Below are 25229 nucleotides of genomic sequence, written 5' to 3' on the forward strand. Positions count from 1 at the left end.
GCTGGGACTTTTCTCTTTGGAGAGGATGAGGAGAGATGATTTGAGTGGTGGGTGCGTGGAATGTGCTGCCGGGGGGAGGGGGGGGGAAGTAGAGGAAAATACGTTTGGGATATTTAAGAGATTCTTAGATAGGCACATGGAAGAAAAATAAATGGAGAATTATATGGGAGGGAAGAGTTAGATTGATCTTGGAGCAGGTTGAAGGTTGGCACAATACAGTGGGCCAAGTAGTCTGTATTATTCTATGGCAAATATCCAATTAACCCTAATTACCTACTGTACATACATGCTAATTTTTGTGTTTTGTAAACTAAGACATATAGGTGCCTTTGTACCACAACATGCCTCACTGTTTAAATGATAATTCCATTTTTTATTTTTGTCTAAAGTAGATAACTCTGTATTATACTCCAGTGTTCCAACTTGCTTAACCTTTCTATATCCTTTTTAGGAACCGTGCATTTTCAACTTGCTAACCTGTTAGTCTTTACACTTCTTTTAAACTTTGGCTACAGTACACAGTTCCTTCATCCAGTCCATTCTGAAGAAAGGTCTCTGTCTGAAATGTCAACTGTTTATTCTTTTCTGTAGATGCTGTCTGACCTGTTGAGTTCCTCCAGCATTTTGTCTGTGTTGCTCTGGATTTTCAGCATCTGCACAATCTCATGTTTAACAAAAATTATAAGTAGTTATGTATACAATCCAGAATCAAGCATGTGGCACATTAGTTGGCAGCATGGAGGGAACACTATAAGCCCCAAGTTTCAGTGACACACCTTCTACACCCAGACCATGATCCACGAGAACTTACTTTTCTATTGTTGTCCAGAATATTTAGCATATTCTGTAGCACCTTTAATTCTTCTTCTTTCTGCTTCTCAGAATTGTTTGATTCTAAAATATAATCAAATTATCGTTGAGTACATGGTACAAGATTTCTGCAGGATGCAATAGGAATTCACAGCCAGCGCATTCCACCAACATTGAGTAGAAACTGAGTGAAGTCATGTTAATTAAAAAAAAAATCCATCCTTTTGTCATATACTGAGTGTGAGTATATGAACCCATCTTTGCTCCATTACTGACAAAAGTATTCCAAATTACATCGGGGGGGGGGCGGGAATAGCAAGAGTCTTTCCCTTGGTAGGGGTGACTACAAAGGGCATAGGCGAAGGTGAAAGGTAGGAGATTTAAGAGGGGATCTGAGAGGGAACTTCATCTACAACCACCCCCCCAAACACACAAAGTGGTTGGAATCTGGAATGCACTGCCTGGAGGGGTGGAGGAGGTAGACACTCTCACAACATTTTAGTATCTGGACAAACACTTGAAAGGCACAGATGGTTGCAGACTGGATGTGGGAAAATAGAACTAGTATAGACAGTACAATGATCAGCATGGACATGGTGCACCAAAGGGCTTGTTTCTGTGCTGTACCATTCTATGCCTCCTTCCACCTACCCCCACCCCCAATATTTAAAGCTCACATTTCCTGTCCATTTCTCTGCCCTTGGAAACACTTACTTGCAGGGATAAGACAGTACAAGGCATGCACGAGTATCAAAACTAGCAAGAGAGCTAGAATAAGCCACACTACATACATCTAGACTACTACAAAAGGAATCATCGTTCTGGGAAGGTAGATAAGTGCAGGTCTCCAGGCAATTCCAGAAATCAGAAACTGGAGAAGACAGTAAACAATGACAGATATGTGACAAAGTTGCCAGAAATACCAATAAATGAACAGTGACTAACTGTTCAAAGAGCAGAATACACCCTGCCCTATTGAAGGAGCTGTGGCGGCGTGTTTGTGCCCTTGAGCAAGGCACTTAATCACACATTGCTCTAGTCTGAGTGAGGAGTGGTCCCCACATAAATCTCCAACCTGCGCCTTGTAAGGCATGAAAATGCCCGACGCAGGCCTCTCATGGTCTGAGTCGACGTTCCCTCCCCTTCCCTATTGAAGGAGTCACCTTAGCATTAACTTTAGAAATTAGAAAGCAGTAAAACCCCTTCTCATCTCCTTATTGCCAAGTTTGAGGACCTACAGGGACAAGAAAAATACTCACCTTGACACTTGAAGGTCTTGAACTTAAAATCAAATTCATCTTGTTGTTCTTCTAGGAATTTCAACTCCTGCTCACACGCCTATACACAAGTTTGAAATACATTTATCAGAGACAAGAGGTTTCATATATTAAAAAAAGTTCTATGATTATTCTGACTACAAAATGGATCTCAGGAAATTTCCACATTCTTCGTTTGATTTGTCCCAAATATCTATTGATATTGGTTTACTGCTGTCACATGTACTGTGATACAATGAGAAATTTATTTTGCATACCATCCACAGATATTTCAAAACACACATACATTTGAGTTAGTTCATAAGGGGAAAACAGAATAGATTTACAGTTACAGAGAAAGCGTAGTGCAGGCAAACACCAAGGTGCAGGGGCCAGGACAACTAGGATGTTGATCCATGGACACAAGTTTGAATCCCACCACAGCAGCTTGAAAATTAAATTCAAGCAATTCAATCAATGTGGAGTTATAGCTGGTCTCAGTAAAAGCGGCCTCAAACCTACTGCATTGTCACAAAACACTACCTAGTGCACAATGACCTTCAGGGAAAGAAAGCTGCCATTTTTACCCAGTCAGGCTTATATACGGCTCCAGATCCAACATGGTTGATTCTGAACTACTTCCTTGATCAAATCTGGGAAATTAGGGTTGGATAATAAATTCAATTGTGGCCAATGACATCTACCTCCAGAGAGGGGATGGATAAACAAAGATAAATTGAAGCCACCTCTTCAAGGGTGCTCCCTGTCAGAGGACATAACCAACCAAGTCTGCATGTACAAGGAGCTCCCAAGGTGCAAAAGAAAAAAAAAGAACTGATGACTCAACCCAAGTATCCGAATGGATTTGCAAAAACAGCATTAAACTATGAGGCACTCACCTGCACACTCATTTTCAGTGCAATAATTTTTTGTTCAACGTTCTGGTGCCTTTCAAAGTCTACAGGGTGACAATGCCCCGTGACAGCCTAGAACAAGAAAGCAATTGACTCAGTGATGAAAATAAAGTTCTAGAACTCAGCTTTCAACACTCGGTACAATAATTCACTGTATCACAACATGAAAGCATTCCAATAGACAGTGATAACACATTTTAAAGAGAAGGTTAAGCGTTATTCAATCACTCCTCCACTGATGTAAATAGATAATAAAGGCAATGTTCTTTGAATAATTCAGCACACAGATTGACAGGAACAAAACTCAGCAATAAAACCTCTTCCAATGGAGAAAACTAGTGAAGTGAGACTTAATAACATGTTAACCTTCGATATGGAAGAGTTGAAGTTTCACAAACAGGATGATTTTCTTAAGTACAGAAGCTCAACCTCCATCCAAATAACAGACATCACCTGTCTAAACTCTGGCTTCCAGAACCTTTCTATTTGATGATAAATGAAAAAGCCATATTCTAGTAGTAGGCAAAGATAAAGGTACAACTTTCTTTATCTACTGCCCAAGAGTTACATGGTACACTTTGCCCCCAAAACTGAAAGTGGCGAACAACAGGTGTTAAGCTGCTGCTTCTTAACACCGAGGGATACCAGACTGGCAGAAATTATTTGTTCAAATAAAAGCATTGTTTTTGTATTCCTTACAATAAAGGCTGCTTCCCAGACTTATCTGAGCCTTAATTTAGTCAAACTTTTTCCAAAAGGTGCAATTCCTGTTCTTGGTTTGCAAACCTAGGTCAACTTGACCAACATGGCTCAAGAAACAACAGGATGGTGAAAATTGAAAAGCGAATTGAAAACAAAATGTGGGAAATTCTCCTTTGTTAGGCAGCATCTGGGGAGGGAGAAACAAGGTTCAACATTTCAGATTTTTCTCATCAACCCAAATGTCAACCCTTTGGCCTGACTCATTCATGCCAACTGAGACACCCATCCATGCAATTCTATTTTTCTCTTATTTCTCTATTCCTTTCCACTTACTTGTGATTATGATTATGAGGACACGCAGTCCCCTTTTATTGTCATTTAGTAATGCATGCATTAAGAAATGATACAATGTTTTTCCAGAATGATATCACGAAAACACATGACAAACAGACTTAAAAACTAACAAAAACCACATAATTATAACAACACACATCAAAGTTGCTGGTGAACGCAGCAGGCCAGGCAGCATCTCGAGGAAGAGGTGCAGTCGACGTTTCGGGCCGAGACCCTTCGTCAGGACTAACTGAAGGAAGAGTTAGTAAGAGATTTGAAAGTTGGAGGGGGAGATCCAAAATGATAGGAGAAGACAGGAGGGGGAGGGATGGAGCCAAGAACTGGACAGGTGATTGGCAAAAGGGGTACAAGAGGATCATGGGGCAGGAGGTCCGGGAAGAAAGACGGGGCCGGGGAGGGAGGGGGAACCCAGAGAATGGGCAAGAGGTATATTCAGAGGGACAGAGGGAGAAAAAGGAGAGTGAGAGAAAGAATGTGTGTATAAAAATAAATAACAGATGAGGTACGAGGGGGAGGTGGGGCATTAGCGGAAGTTAGAGAAGTCGATGTTCATGCCATCAGGTTGGAGGCTACCCAAATGGAATATAAGGTGTTCTTCCTCCAACCTGAGTGTGGCTTCATCTTTACAGTAGAGGAGGCCGTGGATAGACATGTCAGAATGGGAATGGGATGTGGAATTAAAATGTGTGGCCACTGGGAGATCCTCCTTTCTCTGGCGGACAAAGCGTAGGTGTTCAGCAAAGCGGTCTCCCACTCTGCGTCGGGTCTTGCCAATATATAAAAGGCCACATCGGGAGCACTGGACGCAGTATATCACCCCAGCCGACTCACAGGTGAAGTGTCGCCTCACCTGGAACGACTGGGCCCTGAATGGTGGTAAGGGAGGAAGTGTAAGGGCATGTGTAGCACTTGTTCCGCTTACACGGTTAAGTGCCAGGAGGGAGATCAGTGGGGAGGACGAATGGACAAGGGAGTCGCGTAGGGAACGATCCCTGCGGAAAGCAGACGGGGGGGGGGGGGGGAGGGAAAGATGTGCTTAGTGGTGGAATCCCGTTGGAGGTGGCGGAAATTACGGAGAATAATATGTTGGACCTGGAGGCTGGTGGGGTGGTAGGTGAGGACCAGGGGAACCCTATTCCTAGTGGGGTGGCGGGAGGATGGAGTGAGAGCAGATGTACATGAAATGGGGGAGATGCGTTTAAGAGCAGAGTTGATAGTGGAGGAAGGGAAGCCCCTTTCTTTAAAAAAGGAGGACATCTCCCTCGTCCTAGAATGAAAAGCCTCATCCTCAGAGCAGATGCAGCGGAGACGGAGGAATTGCGAGAAGGGGATGGCATTTTTGCAAGAGACAGGGTGGGAAGAGGAATAGTCCAGAAAGCTGTGAGAGTCAGTAGGCTTATAGTAGACATCAGTTGGAAGTATATAGGGACTGAACATCCATGGTGAAAATAAAGCAGTGGGGGCCAGGGTACTTAAAATCATCAAAAAGTTTAAGAGCGTGAGAAGTGTCACGAACATATTGGAAGTATATAGGGACTGGACATTGTCCAGTTATAACATATAGTTACAACAGTGCAAAGCAATACCGTACTTTGATAATTACAGATCATGGCACAGTAAAAGTCTCAAAGTCTCTCAAAAGTCCCATCATCTCACGCAGACGGTAAACCTCCAGCGCCAACTTGCCGATGCAGCATCCCAGAAGCATCCGACCACAGTCCAACTCCAAGTCCGCCCGAAAACTCCGGGCCTCTGACCACCTCTTCGACACCGAGCACCATCTCTGCCAAGCGTTTCCACCCCGGGCCCGGCCACAGGCGATACACAAAGCTGAGGAATTGGGGCCTTCCCCTCCGGAGATTCTCAATCGCACAGTAGCAGCGGCAGCGAAGCAGGCATTTCAGAAGTTACTCCAGATGTTCCTCTGCGCTTCTCACAGCTGTCCCCATCAAATCTGGATTGTGCACGGCCCCCTAGTTACACATAACCGATATTCATTCGAAACGGCTGCGCGTGCGCTGCATCATGCCGCCATCTTCTCCTCCCTCCTGTGCAAGTGTTTCGTTGCTGAAAGCACTGATTGTACCTGCCTTTACCATTGCCTCTAGCAGCTTGTTCCATATTCCCACTTACCCATCAAATCTCCCTTAAGTGTTTCCCCATCACCTTGAGCTTGAATCTTTTAGTTTTAAATGCCCCTACCTCGAAAGAAAAAATAATGGCCAAGTATCTAACCTTCTCTGTGTCCCTCATAATTTTATATAACTCTAAGGTCACCTCCCAGCCTCCTGTGCTCCCACTGAGAACAATCCCAGCCTATCCAATCTCTCCCTGTAAATAAAGTCTTCATTCTAGATGACATCTCATGCAATTTTTGTAGCACTACCACATCTTTTCCATGTGACCAGAATTTAGAGAGTACAGTACTCTTAGGAGCAACCAAACCAATGTCTTGTACAATTCCAACATGATGCCTCAACTCTTATACGCAGTGACTTTATCCATTAACGGATGCAAACTGAACACCATCTTCCACCCATGTAACCGTTTTCAGGGAGATGTCTACTTGCACCCTCAAGGTCATCCTGTACAATAATACTTAAAGGTCTCTATTATTTAATGCATACACCTCGCTAGTATCACATGAACTACCGCGCACTTGATTGGATTAAAATCCACCTGCCACCACTTAGTCCATCTGAGTGACAGGAGGGCTCTACTATGAATAGTTACAACAGTCCAATGCACCACCAGTACCAGCCTACCTGCCATCAAGGAGGTGCTAGAAAATACAGCTGTATCATGAAGGACTCCACACACCCTGCTCGTGGGACTGTTTTTCTCCCCCCCACTCCCAGAGAAGAGGCTACACAGCATCCGTGCAGGACTACCAGACTCAAAAACAGTTATTTCACCCAAGCCGCCAGGACTGATTGACACCTTCACCCATTAACCTACCCCAACACCCCCCACCACCACTACTTAATAATTTCCTGCTAGGTCACCTCATAATACTCCTGTACCTAGCATCACTTTACGTACATACAGTCTGTAAATAAGCTAATCTTAAGTGTTTATATTTATTGAGCACTTTAATGTGTTCTTTATACTGTGTGTGTGTGTGTGTGTGTGTGTGTGTGTGTGTGTGTGTGTGTGTGTGTGTGTGTGTATATATGTGTTTTTTTTTTTAAATGCTGCATTGGATCCAGAGCAACAATCATTTCACTCTCCTTTACACCCGTGCCCTGACAAATGACAATAAACATTCTTGAATCTACCCAACTGCATCTTAGGCAATCATCCTCTCCATCTAATTTCCAATCTTCATGTCATCCAATTTACTTATAACAAGGACATTCATTTATATACAAAACACAAGTATCCTAGCACCATTCCCTGCAGCACAGACTTTCAGAAAGCTATTAAGAAAGACTATAGAAAATTATTTTGGCTACATCATTTAAAAAGGAACTTTCTGTTGCAATGAAATCTGCATCAACAACAGATTCAAATAGTGGTGAATCAGCAGACAAAATAATTGAGTACACAAGACAGGGGAGCAGAATTAAGCCATTCAGCTCATCGAGACTGCTTCACCATTCTGATCTTATCTTCCCTCTCAACCCTATTCTCCTGCCTTCTACCGTCAGCTTTGACATTCTTTCTGATATCAGAACCTATCAACCTCTGCTTTACATATACCCAATAACTTGGCCTCCACAGGTATGAACTCCAGATTCACCATCCTTTAGAATAGAGGTGAGGAGGAATTTATCACTAAATGGACGTCCTTCTATTCTGAGGCTGTGCCATTTGGTCCCAGACCCTCCCATAATTGGGAACATTTTCGCCATGTCCATTCTATCTAGGCCTTTCAATATTTGGCAAGTTTCAATGAGATTCCCAGCCTCCTCCTCCATTTCTTCTGAATTGCAGTGTGTACAGGCCCAAAGCCATCAAATGCTCCTCATATGTTTAACTCTCATTCCCAGGATCATTCTTGTAAACTCCTCTGGACCCTTTCCAATGTCAACACATCCTTTCTTAAAGAAGAGGAATACACAGTACTCCAAATGTGGTCTGACTAATACTTTAGAAAATCTCAGCTTTAGCCCCTTAATTTTCTTGTCCTCTTGAAATGAATGCTAACATTGTAATTACTTTTCTTACCACCGACTCAACCTGCAAGTTAACCTTAAGGGAATTATGCACTAGGATTGAGTCACCTTGCATCCCCAACTCCCGAATTTGCTACCAATTTCGGAAAGTCTTGTCCTTTAATCCTCTATTGCTTTATTCTAATCTATTCCTTTATTGCTCTGTGCGGCTAAGTACAGCTCCAATGCCATATCTAAGTTTGCTGACACCACCACTGCTGTTGGCCAATCCAAAGGTGGTAACGAATTAGCATATTGGAGGGCGATTGAAAATCTGTTTACAATAACCTTTCACTTAACATCAGCAAAACCAAGGAGCAGATTATTGAGTACAGGAGGATAAAACCCAAGGTCCATGAGCCAGTCCTCATGAAGGGATCAGAGGCATTCTCTTATCAGAGGATCTGTCCTGGGACTAGCACGCAAGTGTTATCCCAAACAAGACACAATAGCCACTATTTTCTTAGAAATTTGTGCAGATTCAGTATGTCATAGAAGTTTTTCAAACATTTAGATAGATGTACAGTGAAAAGTATCCTGAGTGGTTGCATTATGGCCTGCCTTTTATGGAAACACCAATGCCCAGGAATGGAAAAGCCTACAAAAAGTGGTGGGTACAGCCCAGTCCATCACAGCAACCCCCCCCCCCCCCACCATTGAGCACATCTGCAAATAGTGCAGCCACATGAAAGCAGCGTCCATCAAGGATTCCTACTATCCAGGCCATGCTCTCTTCTCACTACTGTTATCAAGGTGAGTTAAGTTAATGTAACGTGCAGTGAGATTATTGGCTGGAATTATAACCATGCTTCTAGAATTAGCATTTATATAATGTACAACTAAACATTTGTATTTCAGTAATATTTTGGTCAAGTTTGAATGGCAAGTCTGTGTAATTACATAAACGTGATTCTGTGATAAGTGATTTAGTCCATAAAATTTGGGTTCAGACTGTACAAGACCATTTAATAAAATTGTGGCAGAACATTTACTCACATCCCTTAATATCTCAAAATGCATGTCTGAATCCTGAAACTAGCTAGACTAACACGAATCCTACAAGAGCTGTAATCATGAACAGCTCCAAGCAGCTATTAAAAAGTTGTGCCCTTTGTTTTTTCCCCCCAAAGTCACAGTTTGCTCTTACAATAGATAGTTTTAATCTCCAAATACAAATCTCTCTGTAATGCAGAGTTTGAATGCAGTTTTTTTTTGAAGGTGGTGGCCCACAGGCCAATAAGGTTTCACCCCAGTGATTGCTATGCACTTGCACACTATGTTACATCACAGAATGGTACACCTCACCCAGAATGCTGACAGGAGGCAGACACATCTAAACAGCTGGGTTTTGCTTTCATGCAGGTATCTGATGCTTAAGATATAAGAACAGCAGAGGAATAATTCATTTAACAAAAGATAGTGCTAAGAAATAAAAAGAATCTTCCGACTATAGTGCAAAATGTTGTATTACAAAAATCTCCCATGCAAAGAAATTAAATTTAAAGCACGTGGCAATTGTAGGTCAGTGGATTGCCTCAGAAGATCCTAGTTGGAAACATCTAGTGCGCTCATTTGGCCCATTGGTGGTAACCTACAAAAACAGCATTTTAGCACATAATGTTATAGTGCATGCAGACGTAGAAGTATATACTGGATTCCGATTAATTGGGCTATTGGTTAATCCGGGCAGCCGCTTATTTGGGACAACTCTTGAAGGACAAGAAATAGCTTCTCATTTATTTGGGACAATATGTCGCTTGGAACAGGAGTCTGTTGCCTAACATTTTCTAACTCTTGCCAGTTATGTGCACATTGTGAGGCTAAGAATAAACTACTTCTAAATAGCGTCAGTTGCACGTGCTCGTGTTCAAACAGCAGTGATTTTCCTCACTGATAATGAACAGCAAGACAATTTGGGACTGTTTTGCTCACTGCAGTTTCAAGCATTCTAACTTGAAAATGCCAGAAACAACTGAGTGAAAATTAAACGATTTCACTACTTCAACAAGTTAGGAAATATGAAGCATTTTAAGGTTATCAACAACTAACTTGAATGCTACCTTTGGTCCCCACTGGACACTCGGCTCTCACCTGTGGCTCCAAGTAGCTGCTTGTATGCGACAGCGGCCACACTATTTTGACAGGTGGGCTAAACCAGGTGAGGATAGCTAACGGATCTCATACCCCAGTGAGGTAGCAGCATGTCTGTCCTAGCATGCGAAGTCAGCTCTGACAGACTAGGTGGATCAGTGAGATCCAATGGACAGGAAGGCAGTTCTGCAATGCTACATGGAGAGTGAAGGGCATGACATGGCACAGAAGTCATGGTCATCCATTGCAACCAAGGGAGACCCCAGTTGTGACGACTACTCGTCCCACTGGACTCAGACTTGAGGTCAAGACAGTGGAACTGCCCCAGTGCAATGGGTTTTCCACTTTGAAAACTCTCCCGCACAGGTTTCCTGTCATCATTGGATATAACCAACAGCCACCAGTAATACTGGTAATGTTCTAAGCTGTTCTGTATTTTATTTAAATAGATAATATGTTACTCAGTTAAATAGTAATTTGTCCTTTTTAACTATATCAGTGAAAAGATTTTTAATTAGATGACTTTTCATCAGGACTGGAGAAAAGAGGAAGTTGTCGAAAGGGATCTCTGATAATTAGTGGTGGTGATGGTGATGTACTATTCATGGAACTGTTTGGAGAATGAGAGGGTGTGAGAGAGATTAAAGGTAACAGGCAACTAAAGCAATGAGCAAAAATGCAAATGAATCACCGATTCTCCCAATAGGACTGTCTGGGTCACTGGAAAACAGGAAGTAGCAAGATTAAAGATCAGGTTTTGCATATCCTGCATTTGCACGAGGAAGTGCGTGAGAAGGGCGGGAGGGGGGGATGGAAAACCAGACAAGGGACTTGATCAAAGTACTTTCCCCAACTGATCACATAAGATTAAACAACTGGATCTTTAATTTTATCCTTTCCTATCATCCAAGGATTCAACCTTTTGGTTTCATTCTCCGCCAACTGCTCGGACCTGCATTCATAGATTTTACACATCCCACCAGTGAGTCTAGAAGCAAAAATCACGGCCTCAGAACAGAAGGTCAGCCACTCAAGACTGAGGTGAGAAGCAATTTCTTTACCCAGATGGTAGTAAATATTTTGAATTCTCTACCCAAGGAGGCTGTTGTCAAGAATATTCAGGACAGATCAATAGATTTTGGGGTATTAAAGGAATTGAGCAAAATTTAGTTACAACCAGAGGGCAGCACTATTGAAGATGAGCCATGATTGCATTGCACAGCAGGCAGAAGAGGCTGCATGGTCTACTGCTGTTTGTTTCTTGTACTGTGATGTAAACCTTCACAAATTGCTTACTCTAAGAAGCAAACTTTAATTTACGACTTACAAATGTATCCTGCTGTACAGGAGAACCGACAAGGGGAAAATGCATTATAGCAGAGTCTCTAACAGCCATTTAATGAATTATTCCTGCTCTGGAAATGGATCACAGTTGTGGCCTAGCTTCTTTGCCAAACAGCGTCATCTGCATGCAGAGTTTATTGGACCAGACCCACCAGTGGATGTCTTGCTGTCTACAGAAATGATGGTATAAAGATGAAGTCTTACTAGGTGGCTGTACATACAATTGTGCGCATCTTACATTTTGTCTCAGACGACCAGAGAAATACTTAAAACAGAATACAAAAGCAAATTCTCAGGGGTCACTTTATTAGGTGCACCTGCTCATTAATGCAAATATCTAAACCGCCAATCATGTGGCAGCAACTCAATTGCATAAAAGCATGCAGACATGGTCAAGAGGTTTAGTTGTTGTTCAGACCAGACATCAGAATGGGGAAGAAATGTGATCCAAGTGACTTTGGCAGTGGAATAATTGTTGGTGCCAGCTAGGGTAGTTTGAGTATCTCAGAAACTGATCTCCTGGGATTTTCACACACATGATTCGAAGAAGGAGTCTGAGAGTCTGAGTGGGAGTGCCGAGAAAAACATTTTTGAAATTTTCGTTATTTTTTTTTTCTCCAACGGCGTTCTGAGAGGCGGGACTGCGCAGGCGTGTGACGTCGGGCAGTGCAGCGCAGCAGATTTAAAAGGGCAGACATCCTGCTTCGGGTTTGATTCGAAGAAGGAGTCTGAGAGTCTGAGTGGGAGTGCTGAGAAAGACATTTTTGAAATTTTCGTTATTTTTTTTTTCTCCAACGGTGTTCTGAGAGGCGGGACTGCGCAGGCATGTGACGTCGGGCAGTGAAGCGCGGAAGATTTAAAAGGAACAAAGCTTCATAGAGCGGGCAGCGTAGTTTGCGGGCTGCAGAGTGAGCCGGGAGCAGAGTGAAGGCTTAAGGGCTTCGGCTCAACGGGCTTAGGCGGAAACAGGCAAGGAAGGTTTGGCATTCATTTTCTGTTGTTATTTGAGGAGAGGGGCAGTATGAGTGTGAGGGCAGTTTGCTGTTGTCGGTGTCGGATGTGGGAGGCCCTGGAGTCTCCAAGCCTCCCGGACGGCTACATCTGCGCCAAGTGCATCGAGATGCAGCTCCTAAGGGACCACGTTACGGAACTGGAGCTGCAGCTTGATGACCTTCGTCTGGTCAGGGAGAGTGAGGAGGTGATAGAGAGGAGTTGCAGGCAGGTGGTCACGCCGGGGCCACGGGAGGCAGACAAGTGGGTCACGGTTAGGAGGGGGAAGGGGAAAGGTCAGGTAATAGGGAGTACCCCGGTGGCTGTGCCCCTTAACAACAGGTACTCCTCTTTGAGTACTGTTGGGGGAGACAGCTTACCCGGGGGAAGCGACAGTGGCCGTGCCTCCGGCACAGAGTCCGGCCCTGTAGCTCAGAAGGGTAGGGCAAGGAAGAGGAGGGCAGTTGTGATAGGGGACTCAATAGTAAGGGGGTCAGATAGGCGATTCTGTGGACGCAGTCCAGAGACCCGGATGGTAGTTTGCCTCCCTGGTGCCAGGGTCCGGGATATTTCTGATCGTGTCCAAGATATCCTGAAGTGGGAGGGTAAGGAGACAGAGGTCGTGGTACATATAGGTACCAATGACATAGGTAGGAAAAGGGATGAGGTCCTGAAAGGAGAATATAGGGAGCTAGGAAGGGAGTTGAGAAAAAGGACCGCAAAGGTAGTAATCTCGGGATTACTGCCTGTGCCACGCGACAGTGAGAGTCGGAATGCAATGAGGTGGAGGATAAATGCGTGGCTGAGGGATTGGAGCAGGGGGCAGGGATTCAAGTTTTTGGATCATTGGGACCTCTTTTGGTGCAGGCGTGACCTGTACAAAAAGGACGGGTTGCACCTGAATCCTAGGGGGACCAATATCCTGGCGGGGAGATTAGCAGGGGCTACTGAGGTGACTTTAAACTAGAATGGTTGGGGGGTGGGAATCAAATTAAAGAGGCTAGGCGAGAGGAGGTTAGTTCACAACAGGGGGATGGGAACCAGTGCAGAGAGACAGAGGGGTGTAAAGTGAGGGTAGAAACAAAAAGTACTATGGAGAAAAGTAAAAGTGGCAGGCCGACAAATCCAGGGCAAGCATTAAAGAGGGCCACTTTTCAGCATAATTGTAAAAGGACTAAGAGAGTTGTAAAAGAGCGCTTGAAGGCTTTGTGTGTCAATGCAAGGAGCATTCGTAATAAGGTGGATGAATTGAAAGTGCAGATTGTTATTAATGATTATGATATAGTTGGGATCACAGAGACATGGCTCCAGGGTGACCAAAGATGGGAGCTCAACGTTCAGGGATATTCAATATTCAGGAGGGATAGGCATGAAGGAAGGGGAGGTGGGGTGGCGTTGCTGGTTAAAGAAGAGATTAACGCAATAGAAAGGAAGGACATAAGCCGGGAAGATGTGGAATCGATATGGGTAGAGCTGCGTAACACTAAGGGGCAGAAGACGCTGGTGGGAGTTGTGTACAGGCCACCTAACAGTAGTAGTGAGGTCGGAGATGGTATTAAACAGGAAATTAGAAATGTGTGCAATAAAGGAACAGCAGTTATAATGGGTGACTTCAATCTACATGTAGATTGGGTGAACCAAATTGGTAAAGGTGCTGAGGAAGAGGATTTCTTGGAATGTATGCGGGATGGTTTTTTGAACCAACATGTCGAGGAACCAACTAGAGAGCAGGCTATTCTGGACTGGGTTTTGAGCAATGAGGAAGGGTTAATTAGCAATCTTGTTGTCAGAGGCCCCTTGGGTAAGAGTGACCATAATATGGTGGAATTCTTCATTAAGATGGAGAGTGACATAGTTAATTCAGAAACAAAGGTTCTGAACTTAAAGAGGGGTAACTTTGAAGGTCTGAGACGTGAATTAGCTAAGATAGATTGGCAAATGACACTTAAAGGATTGACGGTGGATATGCAGTGGCAAGCATTTAAAGGTTGCATGGATGAACTACAACAATTGTTCATCCCAGTTTGGCAAAAGAATAAATCAAGGAAGGTAGTGCACCCATGGCTGACAAGAGAAATTAGGGATAGTATCAATTCCAAAGAAGAAGCATACAAATTAGCCAGAGAAAGTGGCTCACCTGAGGACTGGGAGAAATTCAGAGTTCAGCAGAGGAGGACAAAGGGCTTAATTAGGAAGGGGGAAAAAAGATTATGAGAGAAAACTGGCAGGAAACATAAAAACGGACTGTAAAAGCTTTTATAGATATGTGAAAAGGAAAAGACTGGTAAAGACAAATGTAGGTCCCCTGCAGACAGAAACAGGTGAATTGGTTATGGGGAGCAAGGACATGGCAGACCAATTGAATAATTACTTTGGTTCTGTCTTCACTAAGGAGGACATAAATAATCTTCCAGAAATAGTAGGGGACAGAGGGTCCAGTGAGATGGAGGAACTGAGCGAAATACATGTTAGTAGGGAAGTGGTGTTAGGTAAATTGAAGGGATTGAAGGCAGATAAATCCCCAGGGCCAGATGGTCTGCATCCCAGGGTGCTTAAGGAAGTAGCCCAAGAAATAGTGGATGCATTAGTGATAATTTTTCAAAACTCGTTAGATTCTGGACTAGTTCCTGAGGATTGGAGGGTGGCTAATGTAACTCCACTTTTTAAAAAAGGAGGGAGAGAGAAACCGGGGAATTATAGACCGGTTAGCCTAACGTCGGTGGTGGGGAAACTGCTGGAGTCAGTTATCAAGGATGTGATAACAGCACATTTGGAAAGCGGTGAAATGATCAGACAAAGTCAGCATGGATTTGTGAAAGGAAAATCATGTCTGACGAATCTCATAGAATTTTTTGAGGATGTAACTAGTAGAGTGGATAGGGGAGAACCAGTGGATGTGGTATATTTGGATTTTCAGAAGGCTTTTGACAAGGTCCCACACAGGAGATTAGTGTGCAAGCTTAAAGCACACGGTATTGCGGGTAAGGTATTGGTGTGGGTGGAGAGTTGGTTAGCAGACAGGAAGCAAAGAGTGGGAATAAACGGGACCTTTTCAGAATGGCAGGCGGTGACTAGTGGGGTACCGCAAGGCTCAGTGCTGGGACCCCAGTTGTTTACAATATATATTAATGACTTGGATGAGGGAATTAAATGCAGCATCTCCAAGTTTGCAGATGACACGAAGCTGGGTGGCAGTGTTAGCTGTGAGGAGGATGCTAAGAGGATGCAGGGTGACTTGGATAGGTTGGGTGAGTGGGCAAATTCATGGCAGATGCAATTTAATGTGGATAAATGTGAAGTTGTCCACTTTTTGGTGGCAAAAATAGGAAAACAGATTATTATCTGAATGGTGGCCAATTAGGAAAAGGGGAGGTGCAACGAGACCTGGGTGTCATTATACACCAGTCATTGAAAGTGGGCATGCAGGTACAGCAGGCAGTGAAAAAGGCGAATGGTATGCTGGCATTTATAGCGAGAGGATTCGAGTACAGAGCAGGGAGGTACTACTGCAGTTGTACAAGGCCTTGGTGAGACCACACCTGGAGTATTGTGTGCAGTTTTGGTCCCCTAATCTGAGGAAAGACATCCTTGCCATAGAGGGAGTACAAAGAAGGTTCACCAGATTGATTCCTGGGATGGCAGGACTTTCATATGAAGAAAGACTGGATGAACTGGGCTTGTACTCGTTGGAATTTAGAAGATTGAGGGGGCATCTGATTGAAACGTATAAGATCCTAAAGGGATTGGACAGGCTAGATGCAGGAAGATTGTTCCCAATGTTGGGGAAGTCCAGAACGAGGGGCCACAGTTTGAGGATAGAGGGGAAGCCTTTTAGGACCGAGATTAGGAAAAACTTCTTCACACAGAGAGTGGTGAATCTGTGGAATTCTCTGCCACAGGAAACAGTTGAGGCCAGTTCATTGGCTATATTTAAGAGGGAGTTAGATATGGCCCTTGTGGCTACAGGGGTCAGGGGGTATGGAGGGAAGACTGGGGCGGGGTTCTGAGTTGGATGATCAGCCATGATCATAATGAATGGCGGTGCAGGCTCGTAGGGCCGAATGGCCTACTCCTGCACCTATTTTCTATGTTTCTATCTCTAGAGAATGGTGAGAGAAACAAAAAACATCCAGTGAGTGGCAGTTCTGTGGGTGAAAATGCCTTGTTAATGAGAGGTCAGAGGAGAATGGCCAGACTGGTTCAAGCAGACAGGAAGGCGACAGTAACTCAAATAACCACATGTTGTAACAGCAGTGTGCAGAAGAGCATCTCTGAATGCACACCATGTTAAATTTTGAAGTGGATGGGCAACAGTTCTGAAGACCACAAGCATACACTCAGTGGCCACTTTATTAGGTACAGGAGGTATCTATTAAAAAGGCCATTGTGTGGACTCAATCTGTGCCATGCTGTTTTACTTGGCCAACTGAAAATGAAGAGAATCAAGTTTTTTTTTGGCTTTTACCATTCAACTATATTCTCATATCCCCACCAAAAAAAAAGCATTATTGTCAAAAACTTTGTTGATGTCAATTACATGAGAAGTGGGGAAATAGAAAAAAAAACTGATGAAAGTTACTGTTCAGTTTTGGGAATGCATGAGAAAATTTAAGCAAAGTGAGAAAGAACTGATAATAAGTACTTTGAGCAAAGCAGCAGCAAAACCAAGCTTTCCCTGCAAGTCACATTTAAAAATGGTCACTAAAGCTCCAGAGTGCCATTCAGCATTATGTAGATGCAATCTCAGCATTTATTTTAAGACTTAACAAGGCTGAATTAGCAAAAAAAAATCTCTCGTCTCTCAATTCTGTGACGGGGTCCTGAATTACCCCTATGAACTGTGCTTTTGAAAAGAGAGAGAGTTATTTAACACTGACATCTTGTTTTTAAGAGAGAGAGAGAGAGAGACAGACGAAGACTGCTCACAGTTTGCTTATACTTTCCCCAAGGACATCACCTGCTTGTACGTTCTTACAGACAGAGAAGGGAGGAGCTGTTTGAATGACAGTTGGTATTCAGTATGGGGAGATAAGTAGAAGGTCAGATGATAGACCTGAGAGACATGATTTTGGACACTGAATGAGCTTTGTTGTGCCCACAGAAAAAGTGGGTTTTGGAGGATCGATCAGTGGCTCTCACAGTGTGGAGAAGGTGTGACCGGTGGGGAGTTATTTGTGTGTCCAACCCTCGCCTGGGTTGATAGCTCCACCACAGAAGAACTGTCCCCTTTGTTGTGGTCACAGTCGGTGACTTTTAAAGGATTTCGGAGGACAACTGGTAGATCGACGGTGTCAGCTCACCTGAAGACTCAAATCTCTCCCTCTCTCTCTCCTTCATTACTCAATTCAATACCACGAACTGAACTGAACTTTACTCATCATCGTAAGACTATCTATTTACCCCTAGACTTGAAGAAGTTTGGTTTTCATATATTGCCATACTTACTGATATACTTACTTATAATCATTGCTAATCTGGTTGACTTATCTGCAATGATGGCAGCGTGACGCAGTGCACAGCGGCCACTCCGGTGATGAATATCTGTTATCTGTCAAGTAGGATGCCGTGCACAATCCTGATTTGATGGAGGCAGACGTGAGAAGCACAGAGGAACATCTGGAGAAACTTCTGAAATGCCTGTTTCGCTGCCGCTGCTACTGTATGATCCAGAAACTCCGGAGGGGAAGGCCCCGAGTCCTCGGCTTTGCTTGTTGCTCGGCGGCCGGGGCGAGTCGAAGCGCTCGGCAGAGATGGTACTCAGCGTTCCGTGTCGGAGGGCTGGTCGGAGGCTCGAAGTTTTCGTACGGACTCAGAGTTGGCTGTGGTTGGGTGCTTCCACGGTGCTGCATCAGCAAGTTTGCGGCGCTGGAGGTTCATGGCAGGGAGAGCTTCCCCCTTCTACCATCTGCGTGAGGTGATGGGGCTATCGGGACTTTGAGACTTTTTTTTTAAACCGTGCCCATGGTCTGCTCTTTTATCAAATTACGGTATTGCTTTGCACTGTTTTAACTATATGTTATAATTATGTGGTTTTTGTCAGTTTTAGTCTTGGTCTGTCCTGTGTTTCTGTGATATCATACTGGAGGAATATTGTATCATTTCTTAATGCATGCATTTCTAAATGACAATAAACGAGGACTGAGTGTCCTCATAATCTAACATTTATATTACTGTATTGCGTAGTTACTAATAAATACCATTAGTTAATAGTAATACTGGACTCCAAGGTGTTTTCCATTTCTGCTGGTCCTTTAACCCGTCACGGGGTACGTGACAATTCCTTTTTAGGAATCTAGAATTGTCAGAACCTGCTCCTTACCAGGAGGCATAGATCCCAGACTCTGATGATCTACCACATTCACCCTTCAGATCCTGGACTCCCTCAAGCTCCTTCTCATTAAGGATAACCTTCCATTGCAAACAGATAGAATGGTTGGAAAGAGCATGCATCAGAATTTACTAGAGTCCACAAACACGTAGCACGCTACAAGTCAATTTGCTGGGCATTTATTCAGGGTGCAATACAAATTCTCTAGTTAAAGACAGGCATGTGTGCATATTTTGAATGTTATCAAAAAGCTTCCAGGGTGGTTATTTTTCCTGACACACCAAAACTAAAAGTACCTTGGATAGCCATGTTATGAAATGAAGCAATATGGTAATATTTCCAAAAAAAACACCAAATCTTTTCTTCTTCTCTCAGATGAGAAGAGTATTCATTCTTTCAGTCACTACTATCAGGCTAGTGTTGTAGAAGGGCCCTCACCTCCAAAATGGTGGATTCTCCTCACAACAGCTTGTTCTACCTCTAACAATGCCTCACAAAGCAAAATCATTCTAGCATTTGCGCTTGTTGCAGACATTGCTTCCCTTAGTCTAGAGGAGGACAACTTCAGAGCATCCAGGTGCCCTCAAGGAACCACTTGGCTACTGGGCGCATCATTATTGCAGCATTTCATGCGCATTCACCAAAAGCACAAGAAGATTTATTTGAAATGAGCATGACATGATACTAATGCAACAAAACAAGGCCACTAGTCTAAGACTAGATTAAATCAGCTCCACATCACGACTGAACAGCCCAACATTGCGAGTGGTCAGTGGACTGGAGAGATCCAGGTTTGTCTGACAGCTTAGGCTCCTGAAGAACTACCAAAAATAAAAGATTAGTGGATTAATAAATAAGTACATACTTTGGCCCTCATTTGCATTCTTCATACCTGCTGATCCTCTACAACATTGCTTAAGATCATCTTCTCCTGTTTCAGGTAAAAAGCGACATTCCTTGCCAATAGAACAGGGTCCTCTCCATAACAAGCCTAATGAAAGAGAAGCCAAATTATTAACATGCTATACAGAGCAGCTTACTGTGATGACTGTAGGTTCCTTCTTGTAGCATCACAGGTGATACAACTGTGCCCCTACTGGTTCCTCCAAAGGGCTTTCCAATTACTTATTCAGAATCAAGCAATTAATCTCCCCCTTTAAGTAGTTATTCAATTTCCTTTATCACTGAACATGTCCCCACAATCCTTTCCGATAGTAAATGCACATTACATCACCAACATATTAATATTGCTATTTATATCGCCAGCCCACAACTGTTTTTTAGTTATTTTAACAAACAGTAACCAGGGCATCTGGTCTAAAGCTTCCCTTTTGTCCTCTTCTGCCCAAGGTCCTGCAGACAAAGTAGAAAGGCAATGACTGTTAGTATAGAAATTCTCTCCATTCTACTACATTTGATAACAATGTTAATGTTTTGCAGGGGTGAAGGTCAGAGACACGCTGATGGAAAGACAGATCAACTCAAAAAAGTGAGGACAGATTTCCAATTCCCAGCTATCAGGAGCTACAAAATGATTACAAGACTATTGAAAAGGTTTAGTCTCACTTCAAATGCACTGCCTATTGCAACATAACCAGTTTGCTCAGAATCTGGATCATAAAATTCCTGCAACTTTGGCACCATTTTTAGTTTATTGAGCCAAACCAGAGTTGGACTGCTGCAGGGATGCAAAATTCCAGAAGTACTCATGCTCTTTAATCCAAGATTCAATGAAAAGGGCTACGAATTTAGAAAATCTTGGTTTCAGGCAACATATTTGAGAGTCACGTTATGACAGTGAAGTAAAGCAGCTACAACTGGCAATGATCATTTCACTCTTGCAATAAAGAAAGCAGGCATTTAACCTTAAAGGTAAAATCAATAGTCATACTTTATTAAACTAGTAGAATGGGAATTCTAAATTGCAGTCATATTGCTCCATTATTCTCACATTCCTTCATTCAAAGCTTAGACAACTCAAACTTTGCGCTTGTTCTGCTTATTCATTGGATGCATTTCCACATTTCATAGCTGGAGATATTGTTCGGAAACAATATTGCAAAAACACTACAAACGTCTAATTGGTACGATATTAAGGGTTTGAAAATGTAGCCAAATGCTTCAGAAAGAAAGTGAGCTCCTTTAGTCAATTACTTTGAACTGCAGCAAATCTTTGTAGGCAAATTTTGCAGCAACATTGCGCACAAGATTCAAATCACAATAAGCATTTAGCAAGTTGTAATGACTAGAGGAATGCCAGCTGAAACACTGGGAGAATCCTATCCTTGGAAGATCGCAACATTCCCTCAGTACTTCCATGAAATGGCAGCCAAGATTACAAGTACTGAAGTGAGACTATTGGAAGGAAACGGCTTCCCTTTTGCGCCCCTTTCACAAACGCATCATGACTGCAAGACTTGCTCTATGAATTTGTGCCTTTGGTTTCTATGACCACCATGGGAAGAGTTAGAAATACCAGCAATCTGGCCAATTAAAAGTAGCAAACAATTTGAAGGGAACAGAAATCTCAAATCTTATTTTCACCTCTGCTGTTCCCAACAATGTCAGGGTGTTTGAGGCAATTCAGCAACCGCAACTAATGCAAAAGACAGAGTAAAATACAGTTAATGAAACACAGCCAAACGAAACTTATTTGAAATTGTTTACTTATTTAAAAAACATGAATTGCCAAACCAGTCTTAAAGCAAAGAAATCAGGTTTAGTCAAAACAAGTGTAAGAAATGTGTATAAAAGATTTCTGCAATACAAGTTTTGCATATGCTACTTCTGTATTTGATTACACGAGTGTGACACTTCTAATAATTTCTATGCAAAACGTATGATACATCAACCATACAAATCATGTCATTAAAGGCAATTACAGGAAAAAGTTTAACATTGCTAAAATTAGAATGCAGACTACTTCACCCATTAAGATTCATTGATATGCATAGTCTATAACATATTCACATAATTAATATATCTGGGAGCTGACAGCAACATAATACTCATGTTCACTGTTGGTCTCCAATGTCACAATATAGATTCTGGACATCTGAACCACAGGGAATATGGAAATACAAGGTAGGATGGTATTGATGCACCATGAACGGCTCTTTCACTTGGTGCTTGTACTGAGCTCCATTGATTTGAAATTTTTTTGAAAGGAGAGCAAAGGCCAAAAGATGGGAGGGAAGAGCTTAAAGGAGATGTGCAAGGCAAGTTATATACTGTAACTAACACACACAGTGTGATAGATACCTGGAATGTGCTGTGAGCAAAAGTAGTGGAAGCAGATACCATAGCAATGATTTAGTATTTAAATAGGGAAGGAAGAGGTGGGGATGTAGGCAGATGGGATTAATTAAACTGATTGGCCTGTTCCTGTGGTGTCCCACTCAAAAATTTGAAAATAATATCCTTTCGTAACTGAAGCTTGCAGGGGTATGCATACTATCTTGTGTGAAGGTGAGGAACATTGACTTTAAAAATCCCAGGTGTCACAGAATGTTCTCCGGTGACCGTGCTAAGATATTCACACATTTCGGGGCAGAGGTCCACATGACGATGGGTTTACCTGCTTTGAGTATTGCCCTCAAATTGGGGAATTAGAGGTTCAATAAACAAGAAAAACCATGATGCATTACATGGCATTTTAAAAATCAAAAACAAATCAAAATTCTTAACATTCACTTCCCACTTCTGAGGGAGTTGGCCTCCAATTTTAACTGTAATGAAACAGATCAAGAACATTCCATTTCCCCAAATGCGAGTTTTACCCAGAAGCAATCAAAGAATTTTATTTTTAATTTTTAAATTCACTTAATCCACCATCAGACTTCTGAACAGTCCATGAACACTTCCTCACTATTTGGCTCTGTCTTTGGAATGTGGGAGGAAACCGGATGTGCAGCCAGTTTAAGTGCCCAATGTGTGGCTATGTTATAGAGATCACTGAGATTGTAGGTTTGATTTCAGATCTCAGCTGTGATTAGAGTTGCAACCTCATTGTTGGCAAGGATGCTCTAATTGGAGTAACTCACTCTGGACAAAGGGAGAGAGAGGTCATTCAAGATTAATACTTTTGATAACTATTTTCCTAGGACCATTCTGTAAAATTGGTATTGCCTCTAAGGAAAAGCTTTCCAAGATGTGGGATTCAGAACTGTTCAGAGTGCTCCAGATGCAGGTTAACTGGGACTTTATAGCTGCAGTGCAACTTTCAATCTCTTATTCTAGCCCTATTTATGTGAAGGGCTGGCATTCTGTGAGCACTTTGGATTGTTAGATCACCGTAATATTTTGATGATCCCCATACATGGACCTCGGTCTCATTGGATCTCCCTTGCTTATAGATTTTTAATATTTAGAAAGCTCTTGGCTCTTTTAAGAAATTGGATACAGCAAAACGCAAACTGCTAGAAGAACTCAACACGTAGGCATCCATCTGTGGACCTGCGGAATTCCTCCAGCAATTTGTGTTTTGCTCCAGATTGCATCCATAGTCTCTCGCCTCCAAATTGGAGGATAATGCACTTGATATCAATTAAATTCACTTGCAATAGCTTTGTGCTAACCACTACACCAAGCAAACTGGATTAAACATGTAAAAAATGCGAGTGGGGGGGTGGGAAGGGGGAGGAGAGAAGATCAGAAATACCTGCCAAGTACATACATGGAAGAACTGCATCAGTTCTGTCAATATGCCAACTGTAACAGCCAAACAAAGCAGACAAACGAGGTTTAATTCCTGTTGTACAGCATTAGCTGGTCACAGCCCAAATGACAAATTAGCCTCCAGGTAATCATTCTTGGTATGCAGCCTCAAACAAAGAATGGAAGACAACTAATACAAATGAAAGTATACCTTTAGAGAAGAGTGAGAGGGGGAAAAAAATAGATCAACTGGAGACAAATAATTGAATTCGGGAGCCAAAATATCATGGTTTCCTTCTATTCCAGCACTTCAGCTCAAAGCAATATCTCTATTACACTATTCCAGGCTACAAGTCGACAGCAGCCAGTTTAAACAGTAAACAGCAACAATTTAGGATTTAGACTGCACAATACCTGTATATTTTGCCTGTATCTCTTGAAATTGTGCTGGCAAACAAACAACTTGTCCTGCATAAAGCGACTGTATTGATTGTTGATTTGGTCCAATAGATTTTGGTAGTGAATGGTGGCCAGTGAGTAATTGGTTACAGCTTTATCCCTGGAAAGAGAATAGAAGGACATACTTCATTCTGTTTTGAAACTGCGTACACTCAACCACACTACTTTATCTCTCTCCTTATATTTAGCTGTCCATAAGAAACAGAAGTAGAATTGGGCCATTCAGCCCATCGAATTTTCTCCATGTTAAACAATGCCACAGACACCTTGCCACTTTTGACTTGTGAGCAGCTAGAGCCAACTTTTAAAATCTCAAATACAAGACCCTCTACTTCATAGTACATGTTAGAACTTCACAAAATTATGCTCCACTGTTAAGACCTTTTGCAAAACAAAAACCTCTGAACTTCTCTTTACCCATCTCCTATCTATGGTATTGGGAAAACTATCAATAGGTCTTACTTGCAAGCTCAAAGTAATCACTGCAAAGGATACATAGATCTAAAATGAATCACCGACTGAATCCAAATGTAAAAAGGGCTGTGGCATCCCCCCATAGAACCCAACATCTATGAGTCAGCACGTGCAAGAGAGGCAAGGTCAGGTAAAGAAAAACAAGGAACGAGGATAGTGAACTCAATCTTTCTACATTTCTTAGCAATGAAATCAGCTTGGTGTGTTTAAACTAATATCCAATTTTAACTATTTTGTCAATTGGCACAGGTTTCATATAGTGTGTGCAAACTATGATTCATTACTATTTTTTTTAAAAACGAATGACTCATGCATTTCCAAACATTTTTTGGCCTATAGATCTCCATGAATGATGGGCTTTAGCCTTTGGCCTCATGGATTCCATTAGTCACTTAGCATCACTCATCCTCCAGATTTCCCTCAGCTTAGTTCCAGAAGGATCTGGGCAAGTTGTAAAAGAAAACAAAATATATGGAGAATAACCAAGCAATCTGGTGTCACGTGGGACTGATGTGCACTAAATAGGCCATTCTCCACAAGTTCAGGCAAACAGTACAATTCAAAACATATCTGGGCATCATTTTACATGTTTCAGTAATTCATGGCCTTGAAAATCACAACAGATTAGTATGGTTGCAAATGTCATGCCACTAGCTCTACTATGCTTTCTAAGGCCTGGTGCCTGATGGGAAGA

The 25229-nt window shown here is 42.6% G+C and overlaps 1 protein-coding gene across 6 annotated transcripts in view; it reads right to left on the reverse strand.

Annotated features, from left to right (window-relative positions):
- LOC140191614 (signal transducer and activator of transcription 1-like) overlaps positions 1-25229 on the reverse strand; it is a 97459-nt gene that overhangs the window by 62430 nt on the left and 9800 nt on the right. For 5 of the 6 annotated variants that reach the window (XM_072249168.1, XM_072249169.1, XM_072249167.1 and 2 more), the window contains exons 3-7: positions 24017-24161; positions 19839-19937; positions 2966-3052; positions 2070-2148; positions 812-894 (exon numbers count right to left, since the gene is read on the reverse strand). In XM_072249168.1, the coding sequence (XP_072105269.1) occupies positions 812-894; positions 2070-2148; positions 2966-3052; positions 19839-19937; positions 24017-24161 (493 nt within the window). The remainder of the gene's footprint in view (positions 1-811; positions 895-2069; positions 2149-2965; positions 3053-19838; positions 19938-24016; positions 24162-25229) is intronic. The other variant, XM_072249171.1, reaches the window with a different exon arrangement.

Source organism: Mobula birostris, chromosome X, assembly GCF_030028105.1.
Source record: "Mobula birostris isolate sMobBir1 chromosome X, sMobBir1.hap1, whole genome shotgun sequence".
Lineage (NCBI taxonomy): Eukaryota > Metazoa > Chordata > Chondrichthyes > Myliobatiformes > Myliobatidae > Mobula > Mobula birostris.